General features: G+C 39.1%; 1 protein-coding gene across 1 annotated transcript in view; it reads left to right on the top strand.

The window, feature by feature from the left end:
* The window catches only part of dnah9 (dynein, axonemal, heavy chain 9), a 294000-nt gene that overhangs the window by 186896 nt on the left and 89604 nt on the right, over positions 1-17500 (top strand). Inside the window, 3 exon segments of the mRNA XM_028475526.1 lie at positions 1828-2063; positions 2142-2264; positions 6043-6247. Of these exon segments, the coding sequence (XP_028331327.1) occupies positions 1828-2063; positions 2142-2264; positions 6043-6247 (564 nt within the window).

The raw sequence follows: 17500 nt of genomic DNA, 5'->3' as shown, positions 1-17500 counted from the left end.
ATTATTTTTTTATTTTTTTTTAATTATAAATTATTTATTTTTCCATTTCCAATAGTCTACAGTACCTATAAGTTTGAAAGTGTCCACATTTTGTACGTTTCATAGCCCAAATTACTAAACAGTGCTATTTCCTGGAACAGCTGCACAGTCTTTTTTTTTTCTTTTTTTTTTCTCTTCGCTGTAAGGCAGAGGGAGGCCACGCCCCCTCCCAAAGGCACGTCGCTCTTCTGCCTCCGTTCTCATTGCGCGATTTTACGTGTTTGCACATGCGCAGTCAGGTCCCCAATATGACATCCATTTACGCGTAAAGGCAGCGTAGAGAGCTGCCTTTGCACGTAACTGTGCTATGCTAAATGCTATACGTAAGTTCACAGCACATTAGTGAATAGATGACACGTGACTGCTGCTGCTACGTTCTCTAGCTAGTGGGCGGGATAACACTACAGTCAGGATGACAGCGATAGAGATGATAGAGAAACTTTGTTTTGAGGAAAAACGACAGCTTTTAAAAGATGGAGACCAACACCTGAGATACCAGAGCTTCAGCAAAGGTAAAGTCAGAACATGTTTCATACTTTTCACAGTGAATGGAACAAAAGGAAGGATTGACTTTGTGGATGTTCCTCACTGAGGATGTTCTAAGTTGTTATTTTCTCCATGTTTCTGTGTTTCCAACACAAACAACAGATGTGCTGTCGTGTCATTAGATATATGTTGTTGGAGAGTATGGAGGCTATATTAAATAATGTTTATGTTTCTTTAATGGTGGTTATGATGTTGATTTTGTTAGATGATAAATACTTGTTCATGTGGATCTTATTGGGTTTTTTCTTTCTTATTATGAATTTTATATTTTGATAAGTGCATTGAGATGACTTTGTTGGAAATTGCTTTATACAAATAAAATTGATTTGAATTGAATTAACACTTGACAGCAGAAACATATGAAATTGTCATTGGTGGTCTCCATTTGCAACGTGCCTACCCAGCCCTAGTGGTCACGTCACGTCACTGATGAGATCTTATAGCCCAGCAGATATGTCAAAAAGATGTTCACATCTGCATGGAAGCCAGCAAGAACATCTGTACATGGGGGTTTTTGAGTAAATGTTGAATCTGTTTTTAATGGGATCCACGCTGGCAAATAACCAATGGTTCCCACTCACATTCAAGAAATCCAAGATGGCCACCAACCACATTCCCAATCTGGATATTTTGTCATAACTTTGGTTCTGTTAAACGTAGAAACATGATTTTTGTGGCAAAACTTAGGTTTTTAGGGAGAATTGAAACATTTGTTACGTTCATTTAAATAATAATTAGAAATCTACATCAAAAGTTTGTTTAATCATTTTACATGTTGGCAGGTGCTGCAAAATAAACCCATCAGATTAATGCTTTTGCTCCAGAATCACATTGGATATAATTTTACATGGACGTAGATATATTAATTCATGCTTTGATGGGGATTTCAATCAAATTGTTCACCCTTTAAAAGGCATCTTTATCATACATAGTAGTGGCTCCAAAGAAATCACATTATCACCCTTTCCATGTGTAAAGCGTCGTGGTAGCCATCATATATCTTGCTCTTGATCAAATTTACAGTATTTTAAGCTATTTCATGACACTCCTTGTCCCCAAAAACCTACATTTAGCCACAAAGATCATCTTTCTACGTCTAACAGAACCAAAGTTACGAACTTCACAATACGGATGTCGGCCATCTTGGATCTTGCTCTGAGCACTATTTACAGCATTTTAAGATATGTTATTGAATTGATTGACACATGTAGAGTTTTTGAAACCCTTTGAATGTTGTCTAAGGTTCCCATCCCAGTGACCCCTGACCTGGACCCTCTGACGATGCTCAGTGATGACGCGGACGTCGCAGCGTGGCAGAACGAGGGTCTGCCCGCTGACCGCATGTCCACTGAGAACGCCACCATCCTGACCTCCTGCCAGCGCTGGCCCCTCATGGTGGACCCCCAGCTGCAGGGCATTAAGTGGATCAAGAACAAGTACGGTGAAGGGCTGCGGGTGATTCGCATTGGACAGCGAGGGTAAGGGACCCCTGGGTGAGGGGGGTGTGGTTAAAGCTCCCTGACATAGCTGGGACTGAGGCTGTGATTGGTTGACAGGTACCTGGACGCCATAGAGCGAGCTCTGGCAGCAGGTGATGTGGTTCTCATAGAAAACCTGGAGGAAACGTTGGATCCTGTCCTTGGTCCTTTGCTGGGGAGGGAAACCATTAAAAAGGGCAGGTAAGAGTTGTTGTTCACATGTTCACATTTAGCACAGTCACCATCAAGGAAATCTGGAAGTTTATCATTTTGGAATCAATTATAATTTTAATCGCATAATTAATTACTTTATTTTTTATTTTATTGTTGGTTTTTTTTATGTTATGTAAGTATGTATGTATTTATTCATTTTTGTAATTTATTGTAATTATGATGTAATTATAATTGTAATGGGGTTCAGATAATTGACTTGGTAATTGGTAAACTTAGTAAATTCTATCAGAACTGAATTACAATTTAATTAAACATAAACCTGGGGAACCGCCCACGTTCTTACTTTGTGTAAAAAAGTGGGTGTGGTGATGCGACCGTTTCTGCTCACTTCCTCGTTTGAAAGAAAACGAGCCAATCAGAGCCGTACAGTAAGAACAGCATATCTGCTGCACCATGCAGTGTCTAAACAAACATGGCGCCCTGGATTTACTGTATTATTGAAACACAACCAGAAGACGCTTTAAAACCATAAATCTGTAGCTACTACACACCATTCTTCTCTGCCGGCTACGTTCAGGGTTAGGGTCGTCACGTCCCCTCTGATTGGTTACTCTGCACGTGTTTGTCCCGCCCAATTGTTTCCAAACCTTTAGGGCGTAGCCTATACGACAAAGCTAGATAATTCTAACCTGGATTTATCTGTTAGCTTCACCTAACCAAACATTCTTCATCAGACATAAGCTGTCCTATGAATCTAGATTACAACTCACTAAGTTACCATAGTGATTTAGTCCAAGTTACCATAGTGATTTATTCTAAGTTACCATAGTGATTTAGTCTAAGTTACCATAGTGATTTAGTCTAAGTTACCATAGTGATTTATTCTAAGTTACCATAGTGATTTAGTCTAAGTTACCATAGTGATTTATTCTAAGTTACCATAGTGATTTAGTCTAAGTTACCATAGTGATTTAGTCTAAGTTACATGGTGATTTAGTCTAAGTTACCATAGTGATTTAGTCTAAGTTACCATAGTGATTTAGTCTAAGTTACCATAGTGATTTAGTCTAAGTTACCATAGTGATTTAGTCTAAGTTACCATAGTGATTTAGTGTAAGTTACCATAGTGATTTAGTGTAAGTTACCATAGTGATTTAGTCTAAGTTACCATAGTGATTTAGTCTAAGTTACCATAGTGATTTAGTCTAAGTTACATGGTGATTTAGTCTAAGTTACCATAGTGATTTAGTCTAAGTTACCATAGTGATTTAGTCTAAGTTACCATAGTGATTTAGTCTAAGTTACCATAGTGATTTAGTCTAAGTTACCATAGTGATTTAGTGTAAGTTACCATAGTGATTTAGTGTAAGTTACCATAGTGATTTAGTCTAAGTTACCATAGTGATTTAGTCTAAGTTACCATAGTGATTTAGTCTAAGTTACCATAGTGATTTAGTCTAAGTTACCATGGTGATTTAGTCTAAGTTACCATAGTGATTTAGTCTAAGTTACCATAGTGATTTAGTCTAAGTTACCATAGTGATTTAGTCTAAGTTACCATAGTGATTTAGTCTAAGTTACCATGGTGATTTAATCTAAGTTACTATGGTGATTTAGTCTAAGTTACCATAGTGATTTAGTCTAAGTTACCATAGTGATTTAGTCTAAGTTACCATGGTGATTTAGTCTAAGTTACCATAGTGATTTAGTCTAAGTTACCATAGTGATTTAGTCTAAGTTACCATAGTGATTTAGTCTAAGTTACCATAGTGATTTAGTCTAAGTTACCATGGTGATTTAGTCTAAGTTACCATAGTGATTTAGTCTAAGTTACCATAGTGATTTAGTCTAAGTTTACCATGGTGATTTAGTCTAAGTTACCATAGTGATTTAGTCTAAGTTACCATGGTGATTTAGTCTAAGTTACCATGGTGATTTAGTCTAAGTTACCATAGTGATTTAGTCTAAGTTACCATGGTGATTTAGTCTAAGTTACCATAGTGATTTAGTCTAAGTTACCATAGTGATTTAGTCTAAGTTACCATAGTGATTTAGTCTAAGTTACCATAGTGATTTAGTCTAAGTTACCATGGTGATTTAGTCTAAGTTACCATAGTGATTTAGTCTAAGTTACCATACTGATTTAGTCTAAGTTACCATAGTGATTTAGTCTAAGTTACCATGGTGATTTAGTCTAAGTTACCATAGTGATTTAGTCTAAGTTACCATGGTGATTTAGTCTAAGTTACCATAGTGATTTAGTCTAAGTTACCATAGTGATTTAGTCTAAGTTACCATAGTGATTTAGTCTAAGTTACCATGGTGATTTAGTCTAAGTTACCATAGTGATTTAGTCTAAGTTACCATAGTGATTTAGTCTAAGTTACTATGGTGATTTAGTCTAAGTTACCATAGTGATTTAGTCTAAGTTACCATAGTGATTTAGTCTAAGTTACCATAGTGATTTAGTCTAAGTTACCATAGTGATTTAGTCTAGCAGATACCACAGCACACACATTTAGTTTACTGCATCATCAGAACAATGGTGTTATGGTACATTATCAGGTTTACTGTAATCTCCTCTGCCTAATTCAGAGTTATGTAAGTGATCTGATTGTTCTAGAGCTAACTGAAGGATCAATATCCCAATTTTAGTTTTTTAATCTATTGTACATTTCATAGAAAGTCAGTCAATGAATATTTAATTCAAGCTAATGAATTAATCAATGCTTAGCTATTTGATCTTCTTTCATGATTGTTTGCCTGGTTGTGGTGTGAAATCTTCTAATCATCGTCATTCAAAAACATCAGATTATGATGATTTAATAATTAATGAACCACAATAATAAAAGCCTGTGGTTGGATAACGATGCTGTCAGTCAGTCATCCTTCTAGAATATCTCACACACTTCTGTCTCACAAACTTCTGATTGTTTTGTGATTATGCAATAGTTAGACTGGAAATTTCAAGTTTGATCAGATTAATATTATTTATATCTATGCTTTATTTTACTAGTAAAAAAACTAAAAAATAAGACATTATTATTAGACACAGAGCCAATCTACATTTACCTCATGTAAAGGATTTTAAACATTCATTAGTGAAGAAGTCACATAAATAAAAATAGTTTAATATCCCAATAAATATTAACATTTATACTATAAACTAAAACAGATCAGATTATTTATTACATTTCCACATGTAGTTATGGAACAATGAAAATAATAAAGCAAATGTTCATATTTCCAGAGTGTGTGAGTCTAGAACCAATGTATATCTGTGACTAATCATTAGTGATGTGAACAGTCTATGTTCATAGCTCTAAGCTGATCACATTACAGGGAGCTGAGACATATGCTAAGTAGTTTACTGAAGACCCAAACATGTTCCAGACCCAAACACACACTGACTTAGTGACTATTTAGAGGAGCTGACATGTCCACCAGATAGGATGTATAGCAGATCTATTTCTATATTCTGAGAGAGTGGGTGGAGCTTATTACTATACCATATTTACCTTTATATGTGATGGAGTTACAGACATATTGGAAGATGAACATGGAAGAACAATAAGGAGGGGGGGGGCACTAAATTGTCCTTATCTTTAAAAGTATTAATTCAATCAAACTAAACATTTACAGTGTGAATATTCAATAATCATGGAACAATTTCAAACCAAAGTGTGTGGGACGTCCTGAAAATGACCCAATAGCAATCATGCTTTTGAAAGGATGTCAGAGGTTAAATCTACCAGAAACTCTTTCACTCTAAACATTTATATTTTTCTTTCTCCAAACCTAAAAGTTGCATCAAAATCGGAGACAAAGAGTGTGAATACAACCCCAGTTTCCGCCTCATCCTGCACACCAAACTGGCCAGTCCTCATTACCAGCCTGAGCTGCAGGCCCAGTGCACCTTGATCAACTTCACCGTGACCAGAGACGGTCTGGAGGACCAGCTGCTGGCTGCAGTGGTCAGCATGGAGAGACCTGACCTGGAACAGCTGAAGGTGAGACCAGCACGGAACACAAGAAAGGCTTTGATATGGTACATCAAAGCATACACACAGTTTGTGCTTAAAAGGTTGCATTACAGTTATCCCACATGTATTCAAAAAAATTACATTCTTCATATAATTTTCATAATATACACACATTTTAAATGCCATAAAACACAGTGACTGTAGAAAGTATGTATGAATTGCTCGTAAACTACGTCACTTCCTTCACTCGCAATCTTTACGACAGAACTCGGACGTGATATTTGAATGTGAACGGCATTTGCTAAATATTTTAATAGTACATATTAAATATGTACACAGCATTGACGATCAAAAACCAAACACAAAATAAAAATAAAAAACAAAAAAAATTATGATTCACTCAATATAAATTTCTAATAATTTTGGAAATCTTGGCAGCAGGTTTAGATGCACCAACTAAGTACTTTTAAAAAGCAGGTTTCAACCTTTTAAATGGTACACGAACTGTCGTTTAATAGGCCGACTGGATGGAGATGTGTTGAAAGGATCTAAAGGATCTGAAATGATCTAAAGGATCTGAAACGATCTAAATAATCTAAAGGATCTAAAGGATCTAAAGGATCTAAAGGATCTGAAATGATCTAAAGGATCTTAAGGATCTAAATAATCTAAAGGATCTAAAGGATCTAAAGGATCTAAATAATCTAAAGGATCTAAAGGATCTAAAGGATCTAAAGGATCTGGCCTGTGAAAGGATCGGGCACTGACAGTCCCAACGTTTTCAGACTTTAGGTTGGTCCTTCTTCTGTTGCGTAATTCTTCTTCACAATGTAAACGGTGAAGCGACGCTGCCCCCAGCAGGTCATGTATGGTACTGCAGCAAAAATAAAGCAGAAATAAATGATCATGAATTTACAACATGAAATGACGTGTCAACGCACACTTTTGTGGTCAACATTATCAATTATATGACTAGTCATTTTTTCATTATTGTATATTATTGTTACACACATTGTGGTTAGCGCCAAACTCGAGACTCTCTAAATGTTTTTTTTTGCCCCTGCTAAGAATCTCAAACTCCACCTATGGATGAAAGTGAGAACTCCCTTTGGTGCTGGTGTAATTGAAAGAAATAGATGAAGGATTCTGTGGTGGTGGGGTGGGGTTGGGGGGTGTTGGGGGTTCAGTAGCTTTTTTGTCATTATCCATGTTTAACGCAGTGCAGCAGTGAGGAAACAGCGTGTGCAGGTCTGTGCATTTGAATCCCAAACAATCATCTGCAGCCTTTGATTAGCAGTTGATGAGGGAGGGGGCCAGGGGCACCAGGGGGTCTCACGTGGGGACCCATGGTGTGAACATGACTAGCTGTGCATCTGTGTGAGGACAGAGCAATCAAATAAATGAGATTACCGTTCAAAGTATGCATTGAATAGAATATTGTGAATGATAAATCTATGAACATGTTGTCTCAGTCTATAGTTATGGAGGAATGAACGAGTGCAGCTCTTCACTTCCAATGAACGGCTGCTCCTGGGGGGGTTGTTGGAATGAATGTGACGCACAGACGAGCGCCCAAAGCTAATTCCCATTTCAGAGCAATTTGTGTCTCTTCCAGAGCAGAGTGAATTATAGCGATCGCTGCTCACATATTGCTTTGTTTTTCATGCTCTGTTCTCAGAGAAAACACAAGCTGTCTCACTTTTATCATTTCATGCTCATACCTCTGACCTCATGAACAACATCAGGAAAAAAATCTAGAAAATCACATTGTAGGATTTTTAATGAATTAATTATTAAATCCCTCAGTAAAATAAGTAGTTGGTCATCTACAAACAAGCCAGATTTGTGTCTCTCACAGACCTGTAACTTCTTCTTTAAGAGGCTCCTCCTCCACTCGTTACCTGTATTAATGGAACCTGTTTGAACTGGTTATCAGTATAAAACACACCTGTCCACAACCTCAAACAGTCACACTCCAAACTCCACTATGGCCAAGACCAAAGAGCTGTCAAAGGACACCAGAAACTAAACTGTAGACCTGCACCAGGCTGGGTAGAGTGAGTCTACAATAGGTAAACAGCTTGGTGTGAAGAAATCAACTGTGGGAGCAATTATTAGAAAATGGAAGACATACAAGACACTGATAATCTCCCTCCATCTGGGGCTCCAAGATCTCACCCCGTGGGGTCAAAATGATCACAAGAATGGTGAGCAAAAATCCCAGAACCACATGGGGGGACCTAGTGAATGACCTGCAGAGAGCTGGGACCAAAGTAACAAAGACCACCATCAGTAACACACTACGCCACCAGGGACTCAAACCCTGCAGTACCAGACGTGTCCCCCTGATTAAACCACTACATGTCCAGACCCGTAGATGATCCAGAAGAGGATTGGGTGAAGGTCATATGGTCAGATGAAACCAAAATACAATTTTTGGTAAAAACTCAACTCGTCGTGTTTGGAGGAGAAAGAACACCGTACCTACTGTAAAGCATGGGAGTGGTAACATCATGCTTTGAGGCTGTTTCTCTGCAAAGGGACCAGGACGACTGATCTGTGTAAAGGAAAGAATGAATGGGGACATGTATCGTGAGATTCTGAGTGAAAACCTCCTTCCATCAACAAGGACATTGAAGGTGAAATGTGGCTGGGTCTTTCAGCACGACAATGATCCCAAACACATCGCCCGGGCAATGAAGGAGTGGCTTCGTAAGAAGCATTTCAAGGTCCTGGAGTGGCCTAGCCAGTCTCCAGATCTCAACCCATAGGAAATCTTTGGAGGGAGTTGAAAGTCCGTGTTGCCCAGCGATAGTAATGGATTTATAAAATAGTGTGCTGGGATTTTTGCCTCTGTGTGCTTGACATAGCTTTTAAAATGTTCAAGCTAAATAAAGTAGTTTAGAGCTATGATGATCCAAACACACTTTTGTTTCTCTAGTTACCCAGCAGAGGAAACTGGAACACCTCAGGGACACAGAGGTTTGGGTTGAATCAAACCTGAATGAGCAGCTTGTCTCCTTCATGTTTACCTGACTAGGCCACGCCCTCCACTGTGGGCATCAAACCAACACATAGTCTGAAATAAGAACACAATGACTGTATGAAGCTAAAGGAGCCTGTAGTTCAGAAGTGACCCAGTAGGGTGGTAACACTTCTGAAACATCACCAGAGAAGCAATCATTCATCTTAAGTCCAAAAATGTGATTAACTATTGAAAGATGTCCCCCTGAGTTGTTGCTTTAACACCACCATTCATCATCACTTTTGTAATTATTGCTCCATGATCTCTCCAAGGCATTCTCATCTTTTTATTTTATTTTATCATCTACTTTACAAACTCATTTACACTCACACAGCCTGGCCTGGCCTCCTAAATCACACACAGATTATACTGTGTTAAAGCTCTATAGTTAAAGCTCTATAGTTAAAGCTCTATAGTTCTACTATTAAAGCTCTATAGTTAAAGCTCTATAGTTCTACTATTAAAGCTCTATAGTTAAAGCTCTATAGTTCTACTATTAAAGCTCTATAGTTAAAGCTCTATAGTTAAAGCTCTATAGTTAAAGCTCTATAGTTCTACTATTAAAGCTCTATAGTTAAAGCTCTATAGTTCTACTATTAAAGCTCTATAGTTAAAGCTCTATAGTAAAAGCTCTATAGTTCTACTATTAAAGCTCTATAGTTAAAAGCTCTATAGTTAAAGCTCTATAGTTAAAAGCTCTATAGTTAAAAGCTCTATAGTTAAAGCTCTATAGTTAAAAGCTCTATAGTTAAAAGCTCTATAGTTAAAGCTCTATAGTTAAAAGCTCTATAGTTAAAAGCTCTATAGTTAAAGCTCTATAGTTCTACTATTAAAGCTCTAGTTAAACTCTAAGTTGTCAGTACGGATCAAAGCTTATGACTAACACACACACACACACACACACACACACACACACACACACACACACACACACACACACACACACACACACACACACACACACACAGTGTAGCTAGACTCTGAAGAAATGAACATCCATAGCATGCTCTACCCTACTCGGCCATGCCATGCTCTACTCTACTCTACTCTACTCTACTCTACTCTACTCTACTCTACACTACTCTACACTACACTACACTACACTACACTACACTACACTACTCTACTCTACTCTACTCTACTCTACACTACACTACACTACACTACTCTACTCTACTGTACTCTGCACTGCACTGCACTACACTACACTACACTACACTACACTACTCTACTCTACTCTACTCTACTCTACACTACACTACACTACACTACACTACACTACACTACTCTACTCTACTCTACTCTACTCTACTCTACTCTACTCTACACTACACTACACTACACTACACTACTCTACTCTACTCTACTCTACTCTACTCTACACTACACTACACTACACTACACTACACTACACTACTCTACTCTACTCTACTCTACTCTACTCTACTCTACTCTACACTACACTACACTACACTACACTACACTACTCTACTCTACTCTACTGTACTGTACTCTACACTGCACTGCACTACACTACACTGCACTGCACTACACTACACTACACTACTCTACACTACACTACACTACTCTACACTACACTACTCTACACTACTCTACTCTACTCTACTCTACACTACACTACACTACACTACACTACTCTACTCTACTGTACTCTGCACTGCACTGCACTGCACTGCACTGCACTACACTACACTACACTACACTACACTACACTACTCTACACTACTCTACACTACTCTACTCTACTCTACTCTACTCTACACTACACTACTCTACACTACACTACTCTACTCTACTGTACTCTGCACTGCACTGCACTGCACTGCACTGCACTACACTACACTACACTACACTACACTACACTACTCTACACTACTCTACTCTACACTACACTACTCTACTCTACTCTACTCTACTCTACACTGGGGATCGTAAAGGTTTGCAATAATTAAAAATGCACTTGATCAAAGCTTTTGTTTAATGATGTCTCTTGTTGCTGCTCTTTTCATGAATACAGCTCTACTGCACACACACACACACACACACACACACACACACACACACACACACACACACACACACACACACACACACACACACACACACACACACACACACACACGGTTCAACACCAGCACATTTACATATTGATAGTTTTCCTTGGTCCTTTGTGAGCAGATCTTCTGTCAGACCTGTTGGCTTTCATCCACCCACAAATCACTGTTTTTAACACATCAAAGAAGAAATGTATGTTATGAACAATTACGGCCCATTTTTGCTTTTTTTTTTAACTTTTTTTCTGCAACTACAACAAACTTAATCATGTTTTAACCTTTTTCTGACTTATTTTTGCTCCTTTTATTGCATTTTGTGCTACATTATTCCTATTTCTGACACTTCTCCATCACATTTCAATGCCTTTCAGCACATTTTTATCACTTTCAGGACATTTTCGAGCTGTTGCCAGATGCCTTCAGAAAATGAGGATATTTTCTGAACATATTTTCCTATTTTCTTCAGTTGCATCAAACTTGCCATATTTTTAACTATTTTCATCACTTTTTCTTGCTATAATTTTGCTCCAAAAATGTGCTTTTCTACACATTTTTTCCACTTTCCAGACATGTTCATCACTTATAAACCATTTTTACCACTTTTACACCTAATGTCACATATATTGACCTATTATTGTCACTTTTAACATCTTTTCACCAGATTTCATTATTATTTTTGCCAATTTAACCACATTCACCATTTATCATGTCCATTATTTACCAGTTTAAACTAATTGTTCCTATATTGACACTTTGAACCCTTTTTACCACTTTTCTGTCTGTTTTTGTCCATTCTATATTTAACTTTTAACCAATTTCTGTAGTTTTTAAAATCCCATTTCACCACCTTTTCCACCATTTTTGGTCACTTTGAACCTATTTTATTTATGATTAAAATCAGGATTTCCATCTTTAAGATGACTATAATAATAATAAACAGTGGATATTATTCAGATGAATTCCTTTCTCTCAGATTAAGCTTTAAACAACATCAGAATCTCAGAAGGAGGGAGGAGTTAAACTAAATGTCAGCAGTAAAATTAGCATTTCACTTTAAATGTAAACTATTCAGAGAGAAAGGAACAGTGAGCGATGGAGGCGTGTCCTATTGAAACACAGGTGCTGATTGGCTTTTGTTTGTTATCAGTAAACACTTCCACACTGATAACATCCTCAGACTGATGGAGAGATTACATTGTACACACCTCTGCACCACTGTTCCTTAATGACGTTAGCGCTGAGCTAACGGAGCTGAAACAGCTCTACGTCCCACCACAGTTAAGGAGCTTAAAATGTCAAGTTTTTACGAGCGTACATTACCGTTGTAACACGCTAACTACTTAGCCACGCATTGCTCCATTTGTTCTCTCTAATGAGAACTAAAACACACTCCTTACCAAATTACCTGAACTGTGCAGCCCTGTGGTCCACAGTGATCATTGATCCTAAATTAAACTGTATATATGATCGCTTTAATAACTTATTTGATTCCTAATTAGAGAATTCTGCTGACTGGTTAATGTTTGTTTTACCAGAGCAGGGGAAATAACAAGAACCAACGCCAGAGGAATGTGAATCATTAAAAACTGACTCATTGCCTGCTCCAGTTGGGAGTTTAGCAGAGATGGAAGCTCCGCCCACATACCTCCCCACCCCCCCTCAGAGCGCTCTGTGCAGCAGCAGCAGTGGGAAGAAGCAAATAGAAAGTCACATTTCAATATGTCTATGCATCAGTCACACACACACACACACACACACACACACAGTTTTTTCTTCCATTTTAATTGAGCTACAAAGCTGTAATATCACAACATTTTAGTGAGTAGGATTTAACAAGGCAGAAGAAGCTCAATTAGTTGAGACGATAGCTTGAAATACGTCTGAAAACGCCCTCGTAAAGAGTGCGACCAGCCCCCCAGCACTAATCCAGCTGATTTTGTCTTTTGTCAAGGGTACGCGATGCCATTGGGATGAAACAGCCTCTCCTCCTCCTGTTTACAGAGTCTTCATAGTGTCTTTCACTGATGTTTTACTGCTTTCATGAAGACAGAAACGTGTGAAATTAGGCTTTTTTCAACTGTGTAAGAACATTGTACAACCTAAACCAATTCTTCTCAAATAGTGGTAAGTGTACCTTTAGGTGTACGCGATGGTTCTGCAGAGGGTACTTTAGAGAGAGAGAGAGAGAGAAATTAACAAAGGAAAACATTAAAAATGCTGGATTTCATAATGTTTATTTTTATTTGAAAATTATAATCCTACTAAATATTAACAGCAACTCACAAAACGACAACAAAAACATACAAATGATGAACGAATAATAAAAAGAATAGACAAACAACAACAAAATACACACAGAATGAGAGAAAAATACAAAATAACAGAAATCTACAAAATGACATAAGAAACAACCAAAAACACACACACTGAGATATAGATATATACTGTATATATATATATAAATATATATATATATATTTTTTGTTTTTGTTACTTTTTCAATTATACATACATATAAACAAAAACATTAACATCATTGATGTTTCATTTAAGAACAGTGAAACCCCCCCATAGCTCCAGCTGAGCTAGTCTCATGTTTTATAAACAATAACAGAACATGCTGAGAAAGGGTAAATTATAGAAAGTATTTAAAATATACAAAATAAATATATGCATATGTACACAATACACACATGCCCACATACAGTATATACTGTACATAAACTAAAAATGAATTGAAAAAAAATAATGAGTGAACAACAAAATAAATAACTTACCCAAAAAGTGGTGAGATCATCAGCTCTAATTTACAGTATCCTTAGATTCCAGTTTCTCTATGTAAGTGAGAAAAGTTCTCCAGATAGTATAAAATTTCTGGGCACTGCCCCTTGTGGTGTATCGTATTTTCTCATATTTCAGAAAATGAACAATATCATTTAGCCATGATTGAAATCTCGGAGGATGTTTGTCCTTCCATTTAAACAATATCAGTGGGCGTGCCAAGAGAGAACCAAAAGCAACCATAGTTTTGGCCCAACGACTGAGATGCAAGTCAGGTGGTTTGACCCCAAATATTGCCGCTATGGGAGTGGGTTTTAATGGCGTTTTTATGACAACTGTAAATGTTGAAAATATCAGTTTCCAAAACCCATCCAGTTTTGGGCAGGACCAAAACATGTGTGTAAGAGTTCCTGGTGCTTGCCTACAACGGTCACACAAGGGATCAATATCAGGAAACATTTTGGACCAATGGAGGCGATGCATGACCTTAAATTGGATCACGGCGTGTCTTAAACAAATGGAAGAACAGTGTATATTTACCACAGCTTCTTCTCAGATTCTCTCAGAAAGTTCTAACCCCAATTCTTCCTCCCAACAGTTTTTCAACCTGATCAAAGGTTTCAAGTCGTGTGTTAATTAAAGAACAAACAAGTCCAATGGAGCCTTTAGAACATGGGTTCAGTTTCAAAATGGAGTCTAGGAGAGAGCTGGTCTGTGTGGATGGAAAAGAGGAGATAAATGTTGATACAAAATTAGGAATCTGAAGATATCTGAAGAAATGTGACCTTGGAATATTGAATTTTGATCAAAAGATGCAAAAGTGTCGTTAATAAACATATTTCCAATTGTAGTAATTACATTGATTCTACCTCCTAATGATAAAGGCAGCAGACCCCACCGTCCAAAGTCTTGTTTTAAATGACACAATAATGGGAGGAAAATAGCTTTGAAAATGTCATTAAATCATGTGTGATCCAGATTCTTAGATATTTAAATTTGCATGTGTTAACTTTCAGGGAAAAAAGGTCAAAATTAATCAATTTGGCAGTAGTATTAAGTGGCATGATTTGAGATAGATATATTTAAGGTAGGGGAGTGTGTGTGTGTGTGTGTGTGTGGGGGGGGGGGACACATTACAACTCTAAAATACACATACACCATAAACTGGGTTTGTGCAGCTTTTAAAAAAATAGTTAGGAAAATATCACAGAACAGCTTTAAACTAATCACATTTATTACCACAGAACCATCAACAAGCAAGAACATGTAGTTTATACAATGGAGTGAGTGAGTGTGTGTCAGGGTTATTATAGAAATGGAATTTGTTCTTATTTTAATTTAGTTTTTCACATTTTTTAAAATTGTATTTATTTATTTTTAGTTGTAGTTTAACAAGTAATTAAATAAAAACAGGGGTGACACATGAACATACATATTTTAAAAACCTGACAAAATATAATTTAAAACCTAGTTTACAAAATATGGACATATTCAAGATTTGAAATCATCACCTGTAGTTTGTTCATGTTTTCTTTGCCTTTTCTGAAAAGTGCTTTAAATGTTTCCTAATTGTGACCACTGTGACGTCAGCCCCGCCCATGACCACTGTGACGTCAGCCCCGCCCATGACCACTGTGATGTCAGCCCCACCCATGACCACTGTGACGTCAGCCATGACCACTGTGATGTCAGCCCCGCCCATGACCACTGTGACGTCAGCCCCGCCCATGACCACTGTGATGTCAGCCCCGCCCATGACCACTGTGACGTCAGCCCCGCCCATGACCACTGTGACGTCAGCCCCGCCCATGACCACTGTGACGTCAGCCCCGCCCATGACCACTGTGACGTCAGCCCCGCTCATGACCACTGTGATGTCAGCCCCGCCCATGACCACTGTGACGTCAGCCCCGCCCATGACCACTGTGACGTCAGCCCCGCCCATGACCACTGTGACGTCAGCCCCGCCCATGACCACTGTGACGTCAGCCCCGCTCATGACCACTGTGATGTCAGCCCCGCCCATGACCTCTGTGATGTTAGCCCCACCCATGACCACTGTGACGTCAGCCCCGCCCATGACCACTGTGACGTCAGCCCCGCCCATGACCACTGTGACGTCAGCCCCGCCCATGAGCACTGTGACGTCAGCCCCGCCCATGAGCACTGTGACGTCAGCCCCGCCCATGACCACTGTGACGTCAGCCCCTCCCCTGAGCACTGTGACGTCAGCCCCGCCCCTGAGCACTGTGACGTCAGCCCCGCCCATGACCACTGTGACGTCAGCCCCGCCCATGACCACTGTGACACGTCAGCCCTGCCCATGACCTCTGTGAAGTTAGCCCCGCCCATGACCACTGTGACGTCAGTCCCGCCCATGACCACTGTGACGTCAGCCCCGCCCATGACCACTGTGACGTCAGCCCCGCCCATGAGCACTGTGACGTCAGCCCCGCCCATGAGCACTGTGACGTCAGCCCCGCCCATGAGCACTGTGACGTCAGCCCCGCCCCTGAGCACTGTGACGTCAGCCCCGCCCCTGAGCACTGTGACGTCAGCCCCGCCCATGACCACTGTGACGTCAGCCCCGCCCATGACCACTGTGACTTCAGCCCCGCCCATGACCACTGTGACGTCAGCCCCGCCCCTGAGCACTGTGACGTCAGCCCCGCCCATGAGCACTGTGACGTCAGCCCCGCCCATGAGCACTGTGACGTCAGCCCCGCCCCTGACCACTGAGGACGTCAGCCCCGCCCATGACCACTGAGGACGTCAGCCCCGCCCATGACCACTGAGGACGTCAGCCCCGCCCATGACCACTGAGGACGTCAGCCCCGCCCATGGTGGGAGGTGGTGGTGTGTAAATGATCAGCTACATTAACTGTGGGTGCAAAAATGTCCATTGACTTGTATTGAAGAGGAGTTACTGCAGACGTAAAACTTTTAGAGTAAATGGTTTAAATGACTGCGCCCCAAAGATCAAACACGTCACCAATCAGACACAGATGAACCAAGCAACTTTACCCATCGTTACTCTGTATATAATATTTATTCTCATTATCTAAATACAGATAAACATTTGTTTTGTAGTATTTTTAATTCATTTTTATTTTTATTATTATTTTGTTGTTGTTTATGTCTTACTCAAACTATTGTGGTGAGTGTTGGGGCGGCGCCCTAGCGCCCTGGATATTGTCCTACAGTGGCCATGTTTACATGAGAGCTTTAATTCCCCTTTAAGTAAGAATAATTAAAAATATAATAAAAAAGCCTCTTTAAAAAGATAAAAAAATCCCCTTGTAAATGCCTCATTCTGATTGAAAATGGCCATCGTGAATTAAACTTAAATCTGATTTAAGTGTGATGAGGCTCTGCTATGTTATGACTACTGCTATCAGC

Source organism: Gouania willdenowi, chromosome 19 (genome assembly GCF_900634775.1).
Source record: "Gouania willdenowi chromosome 19, fGouWil2.1, whole genome shotgun sequence".
Taxonomy (NCBI): domain Eukaryota; kingdom Metazoa; phylum Chordata; class Actinopteri; order Blenniiformes; family Gobiesocidae; genus Gouania; species Gouania willdenowi.
Note: the sequence above shows the minus strand (reverse complement) of the source record. Positions and strands in the feature narration are given on the sequence as shown.